This window comes from Phasianus colchicus, chromosome 2 (genome assembly GCF_987193195.1).
Source record: "Phasianus colchicus chromosome 2, bPhaCol1.hap1.1, whole genome shotgun sequence".
In the NCBI taxonomy this organism is placed as follows: domain Eukaryota; kingdom Metazoa; phylum Chordata; class Aves; order Galliformes; family Phasianidae; genus Phasianus; species Phasianus colchicus.
The window spans coordinates 85827237-85845775 of NC_143437.1; the positions used below are offsets into that span (position 1 = coordinate 85827237).

At 39.4% G+C, this 18539-nt stretch overlaps 1 protein-coding gene across 5 annotated transcripts in view; it reads left to right on the forward strand.

Moving 5' to 3' along the window:
* The first annotated feature begins 7325 nt into the window (after positions 1-7325).
* The window catches only part of KHDRBS2 (KH RNA binding domain containing, signal transduction associated 2), a 342378-nt gene continuing 331164 nt past the window's right edge, over positions 7326-18539 (forward strand). For all 5 annotated transcript variants that reach the window (XR_016464481.1, XR_016464482.1, XR_016464483.1 and 2 more), the window contains exon 1: positions 7326-7501. Coding sequence is in view for 2 of the 5 variants with exons in the window: in XM_090136217.1 (XP_089992343.1) it covers positions 7411-7501 (91 nt within the window). In the remaining 3 variants the exon portion in view is untranslated. The remainder of the gene's footprint in view (positions 7502-18539) is intronic.

Below are 18539 nucleotides of genomic sequence, written 5' to 3' on the forward strand. Positions count from 1 at the left end.
TAATAATAATAAATAAAGCCAAGCAGGACTTTGTAATTCTACAGAGACGTGGAACTATTTCTTAAAACCGATGAGGTTCAACACGGCAAAGTGCAGAGTTTTGCACTTGGGCCGGAGGAATCCCAAGCATCCCTACAGACTGGAAGGAGAGGTCCTTGAGAGCAGCCCTGTGGAGAAGGACCTGGGGGTCTTGGTAGACGAAAAACTTAACATGAGCCAGCAGTGTGCCCTTGCGGCTCGGAAAGCAAATGGGATCCTGGGCTCCATCAGAAGAGGGGTGGCCAGCAGGGACAGAGAGGTGATTGTTCCCCTCTACTCTGCTCTTGTGAGGCCCCATCTGGAATACTGCGTCCAGGTCTGGAGCCCCCAGTACAAGAAAGACAGGGAGCTGTTGGAGAGGGTCCAGAGGAGAGCCACGAAGATGATCAGGGGACTGGAGCACCTCCCCTATGAGGACAGGCTGAGGGAGCTGGGCTTGTTCAGCCTAGAGAAAAGAAGGCTGTGGGGTGACCTCATTGCAGCATTTCAGTACCTAAAGGGAGCCTACAAACAGGAGGGGAATCAACTCTTTGAAAGGGTGAGTGACAGCAGGACAAGGGGAAATGGTTTTATATTGAGGAAGGGGAGACTTAGGTTGGATGTCAGGGGGAAATTCTTTATGGAGAGAGTGGTGAGGTACTGGAACAGGCTGCCCAGGGAGGTTGTGGATGCCCCGTCCCTGGAGGTGTTCAAAGCCAGATTGGATGAGGCCCTGGGCAGTCTGGTCTAGCATTAGGTGGAATGGTTGGTGGCTCTGCATGTGGCAGGGGGGTTGGAGATTCATGATCCTTGAGGTCCCTTCCAACCCTGCCAATTCTGTGATTCTGTGATTCTGTAAAACAGTCACTAGTCAAGATGACTTAGAGTTACGACACCAGAGGTCTGATGCAAAATTGAATGGCATATAGCTGGAAAAGAAAGATGATCAATGGAATGGAAAATTTTCTGAATTGCTTGGAAAACAGACAACAAATCAAATGACCAATCTGAAACAGGCTTATGAAGCAACATTTTCTTTTGAGTAATATTTAAGCTCCTGCAGTGTCTAAATAAGACTGCCCTCAGAAGAATAAAGTCTACTTCATTTTCTTTGGCAGAGAAATACTTTTCAACCTTCAGCTTTAAAAAGCAACACAAACAACACAAAACTAGACTTAAAACTTGAGTATGTGTGAAGGCAGTACTGGTGGACAGTCTGATAGTAGACCAAGAAAACTAAAGTGCGTCTGCTGCTGCTCCTTACTTTTAAAGTTCTGGACATCAGCTTTTTCCAAACATATTTTTAGCAAGTAGCATATTTTTAAATCAGTCTATAATAAACAGTGACGTATTTTTATAATTACAAGTAATACACTTACATGTAGATTAATAAATGCATAGTATAACCATTTCACTGATAATTTGTATGTCATGTAGTTTTGTATATTTGTTTTTAAGATTGACAGATGAATGCTATCTACATATGATTTGTCTTGGGTTTTCTTTGTGTGCTTCCACACTTTGATAAGTGATATCAAATTGTGGATGATAACATAGAAATTGACTAAGATCTCTAGCCATATGTTGTAAAAGTATTAATAGGCATGTGTTAAATAATATGCTGGATTTTCTCCATTTCAGTTGTTGCAACATTGCGATAGAACAATGGATTAGTGAAGTATGACTTTTTCTTGTCTGACTGTGGGCTTTACATACCTGATCAATAAACTAATAGAGTTCATTTAATTGTCTCCACTGTATCCTTAAGGAAACACAATTAACGAAATCAAGCTGCTGATTAATTAATTACAGATAAATATCTTCTAAACAAAACTGAAACAAACAAACAAAAAAAGAAAGCTAGAAAACCATTTGGAAAAAAAAATATTGATATACTGTATTCTTATCTTTCTCATATAATTACCTACAAGCTTTCATTTCTTTTCTTTCTACTTCTGACAAAATTTATTCTTTTCTCAGAAAAATTATGTCTTTGTATTTTGAACATGCTTTGCTTTTCTACCTCTATGTGTCAAAGTAGAATACCTTTTATCACAAAAATCATATGCATTTTTTGGGAAGACTTATTTTTTCTGTTTCATCATCTGCTATATAATAAGAAATTCCTGTATTCTCTTTATTGTCATAAAATACTGAAACCTGCTGGAATTCATGTGCACTACTCTTGTTACCTACAAGCTAATTTAGTTACTGACTTCGCATCCAGAGCAGTGACTCTGCCCCCCTCTAGTATTCCAGAAGAATCATTCAATGGAATAATGGTACATTACCATTACTTTGAGTATTACCAAAATGATTCCTAGCCATCACTTTGAGTTCTTCTAGAATTCCCTGACAATCTTTGAATACAATCTTTCCCTGGCAATCTTAGAGAGAATTAAACTATAGTTAATTGTACTCTCTACCTGCACTGAAGAGATAGCTGAGATTCACATATCTGAATAGTAAGGTGGAAAATTCATAAAATGGCAATTTAAATTTACGTATTTGTCACAGAGTTAACTAGATCACTCTATGCCCATGACAGGGGGGCAGGAGGCCCCTGCCCTCCCCCGGCCCCACAAAATGGGAAGGAAGGAAGGAAGGAAAAAACCAGCAGCAACGATCTATGGAGGAAAACATATTTTACTATGATATCGGAATGCAAGATAACACAATATACTACAATCTGATTGATTGTATTATAAAATAATATAACAAATAAAAAACAAATAGGATAGGAGAGAGAGAGTTCCTGAGACCGAGTCAAAGCTGAAAAGCTTGGAACAGCTAGGAAACACTCTCCAGCACCCACTGCCAGGCAGTGAGAGACTGTCAAATCCATGGGGCCCAACCCAAGGGCCAGATCACATGACTTCTGTAATGTATAGGGATAGGTACCTGGAATTGGAGCATTAACACTTTAACTCCCAGTGCGCTACATGATGTTATTATGTGGAATACTGAAGACCAAAAAACATAAAACCATGACAGTACTTGAGTCACTGCTTTTACATCATAGAACTTCAGTACGTGTTGCACTGATATAGTTTCTATCTTCAAGAAAGAAATGTGTACTGAAGATGGATATACATGCCAGCGAAGGATATCATAAACAATAAGCATTAATGGAGAAAGAAAAATTAACGCTCAAAAGAAACAATTTTGCATCATGTGAAAACGAAAATTAGAAAACAATGTGATCAGAAGTTTTGTACTAAAAGGACCTCTCAATGATCTTTCTTTTCCAACTTGAATGATTCTATGATTCTATGAACAGTTCTAAGTCTTGGAGATAAAGATGAAATTCAGATATCTATTACTTACTGATTTCAGTAAGGCTAACAGAAACTGGCGGAAACAGTGCTATAATCATGGAAAGAAATTTAATCAAAGTGCTTGATCTATCTGCAAAGGATAAACAGTAATAAAGGTCAGAAGAAACATCAAGGACAAAGCTTCAAACATGAGTAAGCAAAATATAAGATATGTTGATTACAGTTGATTTAAGGTTTTTTTTTTCCCCTGTTTTCAACTGCTGTTTAATAGCTTATTATTTTACTTAAAAGCATCCCAAATTAATGACAAAAGAGATTTTCAATGTGGTTATGCTTCCAGCCATTATACTTACCCTTGTTCACTTTTTCAGTAATTTTATCTTTACCACATATCAAGAACACTAAACATGAAATAGAACATTAACACACACATATATATTTTTTTCAAAATGTGCCTCGATGACTTCAAAGCTTTTCATATGACTATCATAAACCAAGTTATATCATGAGTCATCAGTGATTGTACACCTGGAATTTGCGCTGAATTCTGCTGGAGTACAAGACTCACCAAACCTGTGAAATTATTTGATGTTTTGGAAGGAAATAGCTAATGGTATATTTTTAACTGAAGTTGATTTATGTGATTTAAACAGAGTAAAAGCCAATTTGTATAGTTTGTCTCTAAAAAAACAAGCATTAATCAGATGTATAAATGGAAACATCCAAACTCTACTGAAGTAATGATTTTTCCACTGAATTTAATCACCTACATTAGTCCATAATCCTTTTTCCGTGGATGAGACTAGTCTAAAGTGATCTATGGTGAATTGTGTTCTAGTTGATGTACACCTACTTTTGGAAATGTCACATATGAAGGCGTTATAAGGAGGTGGAGACATTCCCTCCATCTTGCATATGTATTGTTGATTTGTTATTCCTTCTATAATCAATTATAATTCCACATTAAGAGGAAGATACAGTTAAAATAGTTAGGGAAAACTACTTATGTTTTTCATCCCAATCTAGCATCATTTCAGGAAGATGATAACCCTTTGCTCAGGTTAGAGCAGGTGAAATGGAACAAATTTGAAAGCTAATGGAATTTCTAAAATGGAAAACCCTTGACAAATCTAATCTTTGGTGCATAAGGTCCTATATATACTCACACATGCAAACCTAAATGCATTTATTTAAGTTATAACAATGATTTCAGTGTGATGCTTTAGTCAGATAACTTATTAGTAATAAGCTCACAGTGGCCAGTCTGTCTACAACATATTTTCAGCAGACTTCATAATTTTTAAAATAAGCATTTAGAAAATTGGGAATTATTCCCACAGTTGTTTGCTTCCGCTGCCTTTAACTAGATAATACACAACAGGTATACTTAGTTGGCATTGGTAAAAATACGTAGTCATTTACACAGTGGGTTACCTGTTTTATCTTCAAATGAGCTATAATCTGGTATGCTCTGATCACTTCATTATCATACTTAGTAATAAAATACAGTACATATAAACTTTAATTTGGCTTGACACTTCAAACCAAAAAGTTGTAAAATATGTCTTTGAATTTTAGTAGCTATGAAAAAAATGATCTCCAACTAGCAATGAAGTAATGCTTGATGTCATTAGAGATCTATATTTCCTGTCTGACAGATCTTAATAACTTTTTATTTTTATTTTTAACAAGGTCTCAGACAAAATTCACAGAAGTATCTCAATGGCTGTGCAGCCTAAGTATCACCGAAAGTCAATTTAACTTTCAATTCAATCTTATGAAAATTGAACTTAAAGAAAAATTGCCTCTCTATACTTGACCATAGAATGTGCGTGCAAACCTGACCTTTACTCCTTTTACACAGGCCAAAAGTAGTAGTTAGATGAACATAGCTTACTAAACATAAAGCTATTTAAATCAAGGCTATCAACAATGTAAGGAGGTTTAGTACAATTAAACTGACTAAGATAACACTATTCTTCCAACCTATGGAAAGACCCCTGACTCATTTTCTGTATATATGATCCTGTGGTATATTCCAATGGTTACTAGACCAGTATGGCTTTTGAATCATGATGGCTTAGGTTAGTCTTGAACATGCTTAAATACAGTGCACCTATCACTTGTCTTCTCTCTTTCTGAACTGAAGAACACCAGCCTGAAATATTCTGAAGAACAGAACTGCAGATACATGCTTTGAAGTGTGCTCAAGTAAGATAGTTCTGAACTCTTTCTTGCTTCTGAAGTGTTTGGGCAAGTTTTCTCAAATAAAAGATTTTCCACTTCTGTTCCTCAGCAGAGATTTTAGTTGTCAGGTATTTCATTTTACTTTTTTTCCCCCTGAAAATATGATAGAATAATATATTTCAGTCACTGACATTCTCTACATATTCTTGTAAACACACGTAGTCACTCAGCTGTACTGCACTTGGAGAGAAAATTCAGTAAAAGTTGTCTGCATTTATCTCTGGATTTTGAAAACATGACAGAGCTAATTTCTATGCAGTGGTGGCACAGTGTCTTCAAAACTGTCATAGACTGTTTGTCATATTTTTACCTTTCTTCATTCTTTCATCATTAAAAAAAAAGAAAAAGGAAAAAAAGAAAAAAGAAAATTAAAAAATATCGATTTCAAAACAACACACACACAAACAACTAGAGCAAAAAAACAATGCGTAATACAAGAGATATCATACACCAGTTATTTATTGCATTTGAATAAACAAGTAGTTGTCTGAGTAGTAAGAAATAAGAAATAATCTCACATGCATATTGAGCATAACACAATGTTCTTCATTAGAGTGTCCTAGAGGTCCCATAAATGAAGTTAAATATCAGTTAAGCATCTTTTGTTTACTCTCAAAATTAAAAAACCTTACTAAATTCTCTGTTACCAATAGTCAATATATACTAAACTCTCATTTCTTTTTTTCTTAACTACAAATATAGACATTTTAGCTGCATGACTGCTTTAATTCTGCACTGTTGGAGATGCAGAGAGCTACTCCTGGGGGTGCAGCATGGAATTCCTCATCAGAGATAATACCTTCCTCTCTGGACCGCCAGACACCTACTGAGCACTCCCCAGCTATTCACAGCAGCCACAGGCAGACATTTTCAGTGCACTGCTTAAACAGCCGTGCCTGATTGCAGATTCTCTGATCGCACCCTCAGGAAAGATGCAATCTCGCAGCCCCATGCTGCCGAGACGGAGCTCTGCCAGCCGAGCACCTCACCCGTCCCGCCCGCGCCTTCTGGACGAAGGGCAGCGGCTGCCATGTGCGCTCAGCACCGCGGACAGCGCTCTCCCCTCATCCTCAGTACTACGGACAGCGCTCACCAGCCACTCTAATGACACGAGAGCGAGGCGAGACACACGGACACGGACAGAGTCACAGCAGGTACATCCAGCCACAGCCGCTCCCACGCGACCGCACAGTCTCGGCCTCTGACAGACCAGCGCACGCACAGCCGCGAGCACACGCTCCCACAACGACGAAGAAACGGCAACATAGCGCGAGCACGCGTGCACAAGCACGGGGGCCCCACGGAGCCGCAGGTGTGCACACAGCCACACAGCGAGACACACGGGCACGCGCAGCGCACACCTGCACGCACGCTCTCCGCTGCACACAGGCGCACGCACACGCAGCCCCTCTCTCTCGCCCCCCAGCCCCGCGCCCACCGCCCGGCTCCTCTCGCTGCTCACGAGCCAATAGCGCCGCGGAACTCCGGAGCTGGCCCCGCCCGAGAGGCTTCTCCACCAACGGGAGCAGCGCGGGGCCGTCCCGCCTCGCCCCGCCTCCCTTGTTAAGGCGGCCGGAGGGAGCGGGCCGCTCACTGGCGGGAGGGGGCCGGGACGTACGGCAGTGCCAGGCGCGGAGCGAGCCGCGCACGCCCCAGCCCCCGCCCCCCTGCGCGGCCGGGGGACGGCGGAGGCGGTGCCGGGGCGGGGAGCGCCCCCCGGGCAGGGGAGGCCGGGCCGGGCCGGGCGGCAGCTGCGAGCCGTGGGGCGCCGGGCGGGGCGGGCGCTGAAGAGGCGGCCGGAGGCGCGGAGCCAGCCGGCGGCCGCGCAGCCCGCCCCGGCTTGCCCAGGCGGCGCGGCCCCGAGGCGATGGAGCAGGAGAAGTACCTGCCCGAGCTGATGGCCGAGAAGGACAGCCTGGATCCCTCCTTTGTGCACGCCATGCGCCTCCTGGCCGACGGTAAGGCTCTGTTCCCGACCGCCACCGTGCGTCTCTCCCGCAGCTCCCGGCACCTTGCCCGGCAGCCGCCGGCTCTGGGCGGGCGCGGGGGCCACGCGCGGCCGTGGGTGCCGGGATGCGCGTGGTGCCCGCAGGTCGCCGGTGCAGCCCTCGGACCGTGCGCCACAGCCCCGCACGGCGCCGTTCGGCCCGGGGCCACCTCGCGGAGCTGTGCGCGCCGTAGAGGGACGCTCGGATCTCATGTAACTCATTGCAGCTCGCCTCTCGTGCTCAAGCAGTAAGGTGCGTACGGTAATGGTGTTAAGCGCTAGCAGAGCGCTGTTTTACCTTGCTTCGCTGTGATGGGCATTGGCTGCTTATGGCTTATCGGTTTCATGACACCGTTCCATCCAAGACACAATGATTTCTGCTTTGGTTTCTGTGGAGATTTGGAGTATGCTCCCTGTAACGTTGTGCATTATGCTTAATTCTGAATTCTGTGCTCTTCACTTTAGTCAAACTAGTTCAGAGAATCTTCAGAAAGTTTGTGATTTATAATTTAAGTGGTTACTGAATGTAGGCCCGGTGGTGCAGCACTTCAGTATACATAGAAGTGTCATCCCCAAAGGTCCTTGCACCACTTCCCAGTTTCCTGCGAGGTGTGTGATACTCACTGTAAAAATTACCATTACATTTAGAAAAGAAGTAGTGAAGATTGATGCATGAATGCAGGAAAGCATGGAGTTGGTAAGTGAGACCAAGGCAAAAAAGTGTATGGATGGGCCTGTGAGGAAGTTGCCAGTTCAAATTACCCCCATTCAGGGAAGTGAATAATTTCTGAAGTTCTATTATGTCTTAGGGGCAATCATAACTATTTAAAACTCATTATGTTAGCAATAAGCGTCTTTCCCTGTGTCAGCAGCCTTTATACTGTCTTCCTTAAATACCTGCTTTATTGATTGGGAACAAATGTACTGAGTCCAGGTTTTGTCACAGCACTCCTGCTTGGTCAGTTGGAAATTCAGGGTGAATAAAGACATATTCTATACACTTCTATTATTGCTATGTCACTGCAGAAGAGGCAGCTGCACTGCTTGTTATGAGGTTGTTTTTTCTAATAAAAACAGAATATATCTGTATTTCTTACAGGGGTGCCTTTCTTGCACCTTGCAGTTTGATCTTTTCCCAGAGGGGGGAGTTATCTGCTGAATATATGCATGTGAGAGGCAGAAAAGGCACAAAGCATCACTGAAAGGTGCAGAGTAAACTTAAAAAAAAAAAAAAAAAAAAAAAAAATTACAGTGGGTATTTTTAGGAGTCAGATCTAGGTGGAAAATGTATGTAGGACAACTCTGAGATTGAGTAAATGATTAGCTTTCTTTTTCCCTCTTAATATAACGAGGTCTAAGTGTATGTAAATTTTTAAAAGATGAAGGTGAGTTGTCTGTGGAAACTGTAGAGAATGCTGATGTCAGATTCACACCAGATACCTGGCTTTATCCTTCGTAACAGCATCTGTCGAGCTTTCTAGAGATTTGTTTTGGAGACTGTCATACTGAAACAGTTTCACTGAAGTAAGTGTATAAGTAGTTGAGGAAATGAGAATGAAGGCACTGGATGCTGCTGGGTATAAATAGGAGGGAAATGTGTAGAACTGGCAGAATTTCTTTCGGATGCCAGTAGAAAACTGGTGCAACCACCTCTGTAATGCTTTATTTCTAGGATATGTTGGCAATGAACTGATGCTTCCAGACACAGGATTTCTGTTCTTTGAGAAGCAATAAGCAAGTAGCTGCATACATTGCAATCATAGCCAAGTGTTGCTTTTGTGGTATTCTAAGCTGTTCTGATTGTCATTAGATTTTGTGTAAAATATGGAAGTGTAGCTTCGGCTTTCAAAGTTGAGAGCCTCTAGCTTTTGCTTTGACTTGAAAGTACTGTGATTTTTCATGTCAGCTGTTAGAACCTGAGGTAGGGAGGCTGCCTGCTGTTGTGTGAAGCCACTGAAGGGCACACGGGCATTCCAGAAGTATGATTTCAACTTATGACACTGGTTTTCTTTGTAAAGAGCCAACTTTTTCTTTCCCTGTAATATTTTTTTGTTTGCTTTGTTTTGTGTTTTGCTATGCTTAATTTAAAAATAAATTACAGACATTTTTAGTATGTAAATCTGTGTCCTGCTGGTAGACTTCTGTTGGGTGCATACTTGAGTCAGTGGATATTTATTCCTTACTCATGAAAAATGTACAGACATTTATTTTAGACTTTATTTACTAGAACCTTCATTTTATATGTATGATAAAGCACACAAAAAATGTTTTCTGTGGCAGTAAATTTATGTATCTATCAGACAATATAAAGAACCATGAGAAGGGGTATTGGTTCTTCTAACATAAAGATTGTGAAGTTATAAAACACAACTTGTCTAAAAATTGGAGGCAACCCATGGTGGATGCTGAAAATGACCTCAGTTTCTTAATGACTAAGTTAATGCCTTCATCAGAAGATACTTTATTCACCCCTGGGTCATTACCTTTTTTATGTAGGAAATAGCTCCTGTGTGATTATTTCATCATTAGAAATGGAAAAGCCATTTATAAGTCTTTTATTAGGAGAACTTGTGAAGTGTGAATGGATGGTGGTCATTTACCTCAGTTTGCATTAGTTTATTTGAACTTTTGCAAAACGCATTGAGCGTTTATATTGATAGAATAATCTAACCAGCAGTAAAACTGAAAGACATCTTTTTAATGGTAACTGTTAGATGCAAATCTAAAGAATAGGTAAATCTTTAGAGGGTTTTTCTGTATTATCTGTACAGTTTTGTAAAGCAGGTTGTTGTGTGTTTCTGCCTGGAAGAGATGGAAGAATCACACTTGTTTCATGGGTAGTTTTAAGTATGTTATTGTAAATTGGTTACAGACGGTTATTTTCTTAGGTGAGATTGTTCTGCTTCTGGTAATGAGGTCCCCACACTGGATCAGGGTAATATTTGTCCAGATGAGAGATGTCAAAGCTCAGAGTGTTTTTCAGTAATACCTTTTGTGCAGAAATTGTTATGGTACAATCTCAAGCTCCAGCCAGAATTTAGATTCTTGCTGTTCTGGTGCTGTGTTATCTTGTAGTCCCTAAAAAGTGACTGATAAACATTATTTTTGCATTATTATTATTATTATGTAAAACAAGTGTATGACTTGAGCTGTGAAGATATGGGTACCAGAGAAATCTAGATCCTACAGTGACTTCCTGGTAATTAAAAGCTTCTGTTTTGTATTTTTATTTCTTTAATAAGACATAATATCTGTTTAATTGTCTATATGTTCCTTGGGATAAAAAAGTTCTCCTCTTGTATTTCCGGCTTTGAAATATCTTGCATAATATTAAAGCCAGCTCTACTTTGCAGTGCACATGTAAAGGAAAAAGCCCTATTGAAAAGAGCTGGCCAAAGTAAGAGCATCTCTCCCTATGCAAATATCAGCATTACTTGGGTAATGAGGTAGCTAATTTCTCTCTGTGTAGTGACAGTACAACTGACCTCAGGTTTACAGTTGGCATTTGAAGGCAAAGAGTCAAGCCTTTAACTTTAATCTTAAGTCCCTAGATAATAAAATGTGGCGTAGCATAAATTTGTTAATCTTCTAGTCATGTCAATTAAATTCATAGAGCTCAGTGTCATAAAGCTCTTTGTAGGACAGGCATAGCTATTCAAAAGGTATATCATTACTTAGCCCTAATACTCAACTGACATTAGTATTGCCTTTTTTTTAAGCCTGCAAAAATTGTTCTAGCTGGTCTGAAAACTGCTGATGTAATGCAAACTCATTTTGTCTTACATTCAACTAATATTTTTGGCTTATGTTGAGTTTCGAATGTTTTGGACTCCTGGAATGGATTTGCTTTTTATGTAGGAGGGCAGATTTTATTCATAACTGCACGTTCCTATTAAAAACCAAGGGGCAGGAATAAGGACACTTCATGTGAGTTAACTTGTCTTTGCAGTGTAGGAAATGGAGCTGATATCCGTTGCCCAAGATGTGATGTGCTGTTGATAAAACCTTTGACCTTCTGAAGTCAGCCCTCTGATAACGTTTTATTTAGCTTTCCATAGCAAACTACTTGTGAAAAAATATTTACAAATTTATTGGTTTACTGTCTAAACAAGTCTTTGGATTAAAACAAGACTAATGTAAAATGCTAATGTAAACTCATACATTAATATTAATCTGTGAGCAGGCAGTTTTCTGTTTATTTTGGTTTTTTTTCTGATGGCATCAGGTGAGAAGAAATCTGTGTTCACATAATAGTTTGTATTAATCATTATTTACTTTGCTGTCCCACGAAATACAGTGTGAATAGCTGGAAGGTTGATTTGGGAAATGCGCTTAGAAATGTTTAGAGCTTGTATTTTAGGAATGCGAGTTTCATTAGAAGCTAGATTTATATAGCTATCATTTGGATCTTATTCAATAAAAAAGGATAATATCAGTGCAAGCCACAGATGAATATCAGCTACTTATTTATATAAAGCAGCAGTGTGCTAGGTATCACGGATTTGATTCAAAGCCTACTGGAGTTAATGGGAATCTTTTTGTTGCCATTAGCAGGCTATCTGGCAGTCCTTATGTGATATGTTGACTGATGCAGCTAATATGTATGGAATAATGAAAAAGGATACTCCATCATTAGAATGTACTGCTGACTACAGAAATGAATGTGTTCCAGTCTTGCAATGTTTTTTTTAAAAAAAACATGAGTAGTTATTTTGTTGTGATATGATTGCCTGGTGTGTCTTCATAATCTTAAGTGCTTTTTCCTTGTAGAATGTCTTACATCTGAATAGCAGGGGATAGCTGGATTTAGGGAGAACAAATAACATACAATGTTAGGCTGAGTATAATAAAGTAACCCCTCTGCAAGTTTTTATTGACCCGCTGTTGTTAGTCACAAAATCTGGGCTTTCTTAAGGGGGGAAAAAAATGATGTAATTTAAGAAAAATAATAAATATCTTCCTTTCAGAGATCTGAAGCAGTTTAGAACCATTTGATCTATGATCTTAGAAAACATGTCCTTTGAAACACAGTAAATTCTCTTCCATAGAAGGAACAATACAAATGCAATAACTAAGGGCTAGATTCTGCTACCCTTGTGTGGAAAGGAGTGCTTCTCCCTTGAAATGGCACTATTTAAATCAGTGCAGCTGCTTAAGGCACAGTTCAGTGTGAATAGCAGAACTTAGTACCAGCTGTTTTAGAGAAGGTCAAAGGCATTTGCTGAGGCTTATCTGGATAGCCATATCCTCATCAGCTCTCCAGCATGCACTGCTTTTTTTTTCTGGCAGCATGAATGTTTTGCTTGTAGAAAAGTGGTTTCATTTGTTGTGAGAATTCTTTTAGGAAATTTATTTCCTTATTTATATCTCCTCAGAGGCACCTGCTGTATTGTCCATTTTTCTTCCTTTGTGCCTTAAAATAGATGCTATTTAAAGCTTAAGAAATTGATTATATTAGCAGCTGGTAATGCCAAGGAAAGGTGGAATAGCTGGGTAGCTGAAAAAAAAATGAAGTTAACTGTTAACTTACCAAGCATTCGATATACCTGCCTAGTGTGTGGAATAGAGTGGCCATCCATAACCAGGAGGTGGCATGGTTGGGCTCTGCATGCCAAAACAGCCTCAGATCCCAGCACTTTTTGAGAAAAGGACCATCTGGCCCATCAGGCGTGCCCTGTCTTTGTGCACTGGATGCATGCTTTTCTTGTTTCAATATTGTACAGGCAATATGGACTGGTAACCTGATCTGGTATGGCAGCCTAGCCTGTCTACAAAATCTGGCATATCAACAGTGATCGGTGCATGACTCCTAAGAAAGGCCAACACATGTACATGAAAATTAATACATCTATCTATCTAGCCCACTGAGTAATGCTATAAAAGTAGTTGAACAGTTCCTTCGTGATGTCTGAGGAGAGAAGGTTTCAGGTTTAAAAATTGAGGTATTGGGTCTTATTTCAGAATGCATAGGTATGCTGCTGTTCTGTAGTTCCTGTCTCATCTTTAATAAAGTAGGAGCGCATAATGCCTACTTGCATGCAGCAGCTGGACCCGGAGCTAGAGACACTGCCACAATGAAGAGATGTTTTCCTGACCTGTGGGTCACTGCAGTTGTCCTGCATTTCAGGTCAGGGTAAATGTGCCTTTTTAAAAACAAACATTTCGTAACTTTTTCAATTCAGTCTTTTCTTCAACAAGCTACTGAATGTGAACAAAAAAAATGTCCTCACAGCTGACCTCAGTATATATGTTTAAGTAGTGTTGAGAAAAAGGTTTTGAGGCATTAATAGAGAGCATGCATGTCAGAAAATAGGCAGGTTTGTAGGCTGATCTTGCCTGAAAAGTATGAAAGTATATTCATCTTTTGTTCCTATTACACTTTTCCATCCTTGGATGGGTGTTATACAAGAGGATAAGGCTTAGTGCTTCATGTTTTTACTTGGGTAGATGCTGATAGGACAAGGGGGAATGGTTTTAAACCCATGGAGGGAAGGTTGGATGTCAGGGGGATGCTCTTTACTATGAGAGTGGTGAGGTGCTGGAACAGGTTGCCCAGAGAGGTGGTGGATGCCTCATTATCTCTGGAGGTGTTCAAGATCAGGTTGGATGGGTCCTGGGCAACCTGGTCTAGTACTGGATCTGGAGGTTGGTGGCCCTGTCTGTGGCAGGAGGGGTTGGAACTTGCTGATCCTTGGAGTCCCTTCCAACCCAAGCCATTCTCTGTTTCTGTGATGTTAGAATAAGTGTGGAGCTGGACAGCTTTTAAAGTGGTGTAAAATGTAATGATCTTTGGCCATATAAGCAAGTAAAAACTATAGGGGCGGATCAGACAGCTGACATACCTTAATGCAGAGTAAAGCTCTGAGGTGTGTAGTAAATTGAGTTTGATTTTTTTCCTTCTACCATATATCTTCAAGGAATATATTTTAAAACTTCCCTTTGGAAATTGAAAACTAATGCTGATTTTCAGTCTAATCCTTCAGGCTTCTGAATGAAAATAGCTGTGTAAGAATTGTGTATTACTACTTCTCAAATGAAATGTGTTTTAAATTTTCTGGCAAAAAAATAAACCTGGTTGTTACAGTCTTCTGTAAATCTTGTAATATTTTAGTTAGAATTCTGCTGGAGCTGAGTACAACTATTTCTTTAAAGATCTTCTGTAGTGGAGCTAATAAAAACTATGAAGAAAAATTATCTAAGACTTTCAGCAAGATTAAACAAACAATAACATGAAAAAAGCACATAAAGCTTTCCAGCATAATTTACGACTGTCCTTTATTTCCAAGTTTTTCTGCTAAAATGGATTTGTTTTTTAGTTTGAGTACTGAAGGTTTATCAAGAAATACGCATAATAATGCTAACGTAGGAGATGGATCATCAGTGTTTAAATAAGAGGACACAATGATAGTCACATAACTGCATATAATGCAGCAGATGCTCTTTAAAAATGTCAAGTGTGTTGCTGGTAGTGAGCATTTCAGTTTGTTCTTCTTGGGTTAGCATGATCTGAAACATGAACAACACTGGGTGGGTCACTGCTGCCTTTGAATTTCTCTGCACCTGCTCCAGTGTGCATCAACAGAATGAGAAACTGAGACTAGAGTAAAGGTTACACCTAAAGATGTGGAACTCGGAAGGTTTTGATTTATAAAATACTTTGTGGTCTTGAAGGTTGTGGCTATTGGACATAGTAATTTTTTTTATGCTAGCATGCAAAGTATCTGCTTTATAATCTGGAGTTTTCATCTCAGCTTTGCACTTGGAAGAAAAATATTCCTGGTACTTCTATTTGCAGAAACAGTTTGGGTTTGCAAATTGGTGTTGGCAGGAATGTCTTCAGCAAGAACAAAAGTAGGGCTCAGCCAATGGATCGTAACTGGTTAACTTCCAAAGAGCAGTACTGGGAATGAGAGGATAAAATGGTTCCCTTGGGAAGTTTGAACACAGGAAAAACAAAACAAAACAAAAACAAAAACCACCCCCCCTTTGACAATAACCCCTTTCTTAATGTTTTCAGGATTTCAAATATATGTTTTCCAAAGCTTTGAGTGCTTGAAGTTAAAAGAATTTTCTGTGAATCAGTCCCTACTCTGCGTATGTTTCAAAAACGGCTTTTTGATGTTATAAGACTGTTTTCTTCTTAACTCCTGCGGAATAGATTTTTGTGCTCCATATTTCTGAATGTTAGAATGCTCACGTCTCTGGTATTTCTAACTGAGCAATTTCTAGCATTTTCTCTTTGAGATTATGGTAAGCACTTCTTGGTGCTGTCTGGGAATTGTGCCATATGTTCTCCATGGTCAGGGAGTTAACTTTGTAGCTGGGAAAGAGACTTGATTTTTTTTTTTTTGTCCAAAATTCTTGGGACTTTGCAATTTGATACAACTGTGACTTCACAATTTGCTTCTAAAACAAGTTATTCCATACCTGTACCGAAATAAGCAGCACCAAACCCTTAAGTGACTTACTGGCTTCTGTATTGACATTTGGAGAGTACATTAAGGACTGATAATCTAAAGGAGAACTGCAAGGCCCTTTCTCTCTTGCTGTGCTCAGATAGTTGTTCATCAAGAAAACTGAGAGTTGATTTTGGATGAATGACTGTGTGCAAGGGACTGTAGAGCTGTCAATAGTTATGCTTGCAGTGATCTAAATGGTACATACCTACTGGTATGTAACCTAGTAGGCTTTATTTCCAGCATCGTTTGAAAATCTGAAAGAACTTCTTTCTCATGTGTAGATCAAGTTAAATATATGAGCAGTAAGCAGTATATCCATGCTCCATTTCTGTTTCTTACAGTCAAATTCATCAATGGAAAGTAATCTGCTGTGCCCAATTTTGGTGTTATTTGTACACTTTTCTGATCCTTCACACTGCTATTTAATGACAAGATTGTTCTGTGTCTGCAAATAAACTATTGTGGAGTGTTCTGTAGCTTAGTTTGGGCTCTTCTAAATGTTGTGCTGCTGCTCTTACTGGGATGTGTGGTTTGCTTTTTGCTTCCTGCAGATGGTATAGGCACCAATAGAGTGGGTTGCAAAATGTTCTGAAGAATGTTTTAGTGATCAGTGGAAAAGGAAACTGATCCCCGGGTAATGTCAGAGAGGAGTTTGGTCACTGTTTTTGTCCAGAAGAAAGTTACCAGATTTTATTGTAGTTTATACGCACAAACAACCTGTTCCAGTGCTAAAACACTTTTTCTTCCCTGCAGTCTGTGTAACGTGAAATGATATGTCAGGTGCAAGGGAACTGAGCCTTTATGTTGCTACCAAGATTTTGAGATAATGCTTTTATTATAAGGGTGATGTCAGCTGTGTGCTGCTTGGGGTGGATAGGAGGAGATCTTATTAGGAAGCGGAAATGGATGTTCTTGATTTAAACACTGAGCATGAGCTTGATTTGATTCTGCAACCATATAAACACTAAGAAGTGCTGTGTTGTTGGTATTAGTTTCGACTTAATTTACTTTTGACTGCAGCTTTCTGCTTCTTGAGCCTCTTTCCTTTCTTGTGGCTTTTAAAGGTTTATCAATAATGAAAGAGGGGGGGAAGAAACACAAAATGAGGGAAAGATGGAAAAAGGAGAGAAAAGCAGTGGACGATCAGAAGGGTATGAGAAAAGGGAGTAGTGGTATAGAGAAGATCAATGAAGAACTAAATTCTGATTTAATAGATATAAATTGTTCAGCTACTTTGGCTGAATAAAACTGATGAAAGCTAGAAATCTCTGACCTTTGAACTTCAACAAGGGCTTCTGGAAGCTTTCAATTAAGTTTTAATCAATTGAAATGGATAGATAAAAGTAGCTGCTGATAAGCATTTTCAAATCCTTATCCATTTAAGAAATTATAATAAGGTTCAAGTCTTTCTGAAAAGCTTCTGTGGACAATTATCATTTTGATAGTGTTGTGTTTCCTGTGTTTAAAGACGCTGTTGGTGACTCTGCCATATATAATTATATTATGCAGTAAGTAAACACAGCAGTATTTCACAGTGATGTTCCTAATTTTATACTAAACAGCAACTGAGCTTTTCTTTGTAACGTTTTCAGTCATCTTGAAGTATTGCTTAGTGAAGCTGTGCTACCCATCTCTGAGCACCTCCTTGTCTTGCATGTGCCTAAATGTAGCTTCAAGGAGGTTCTATTCCATGATTATGAAAATTTTGGGACTTTTTTCCCCCTTAAAAGGCTATAGCACTTATAGTGAGTGGCAGTGTATCATTTATATATGCTCTACTCATCCGTAGAAGAAGATAAATAATTCCAGGGTGTATAAATTCTTTTCCTATTAAAATATATTTACTTAATATAATATTGGAGAAGTGTGTTATTTTGTGGAAAATTCTTCTGTCATTTAATTATTAATACCTGTAGACCTTTGTGCATACCCCAGTATGGAGTATATAATTCAGTATAACAATGCTAATTCTCTGAAAAGATTGATTTCTATAAGAATATGGTCATACTGAGTGATTATATTGGAAGAAGTGTTCAACTGGGGTCAGCAGCTGTGTAGAGAGCAGTAACTTTTGCAGTGATGTAAGAAACAAGTTTTCCCATGTTTAAAAACTGCTGGGTATTAATAACTTCAAATGAAATTGTTTTGAGATGATAAAATATCTTCACACTAGTAATATAAAAATTGTACAAAGCAGTGGGTTGAAGGGGTCATGACTGACAATTCTGATATCAGAGTGCTTTGAAGTGGTGTGAGTTTTTCTGTTTTACTGACGTGCCTGGTGAAAGAAAACAGTTTATTTCAAGTACCTTGTACTTTTAAATTTGTGGACTAATGGAAATTTCAGGTGAAACATCTTACTTCCAGTTGATAGCATTGACATTTGCGGATAAGCACAGCTTCTATCTTGTTTGAGGCATGCGTGTGACTCCAGTAGTGTTTCCTCTGATTGCTTTGCCCAGTCTACCTGTTGGAATATATTGCTGTATTTTTTGGCAATTTCAGGGTTCCTGTCCTTCAAAACTTTTTCATATTCATTGCATACACTGG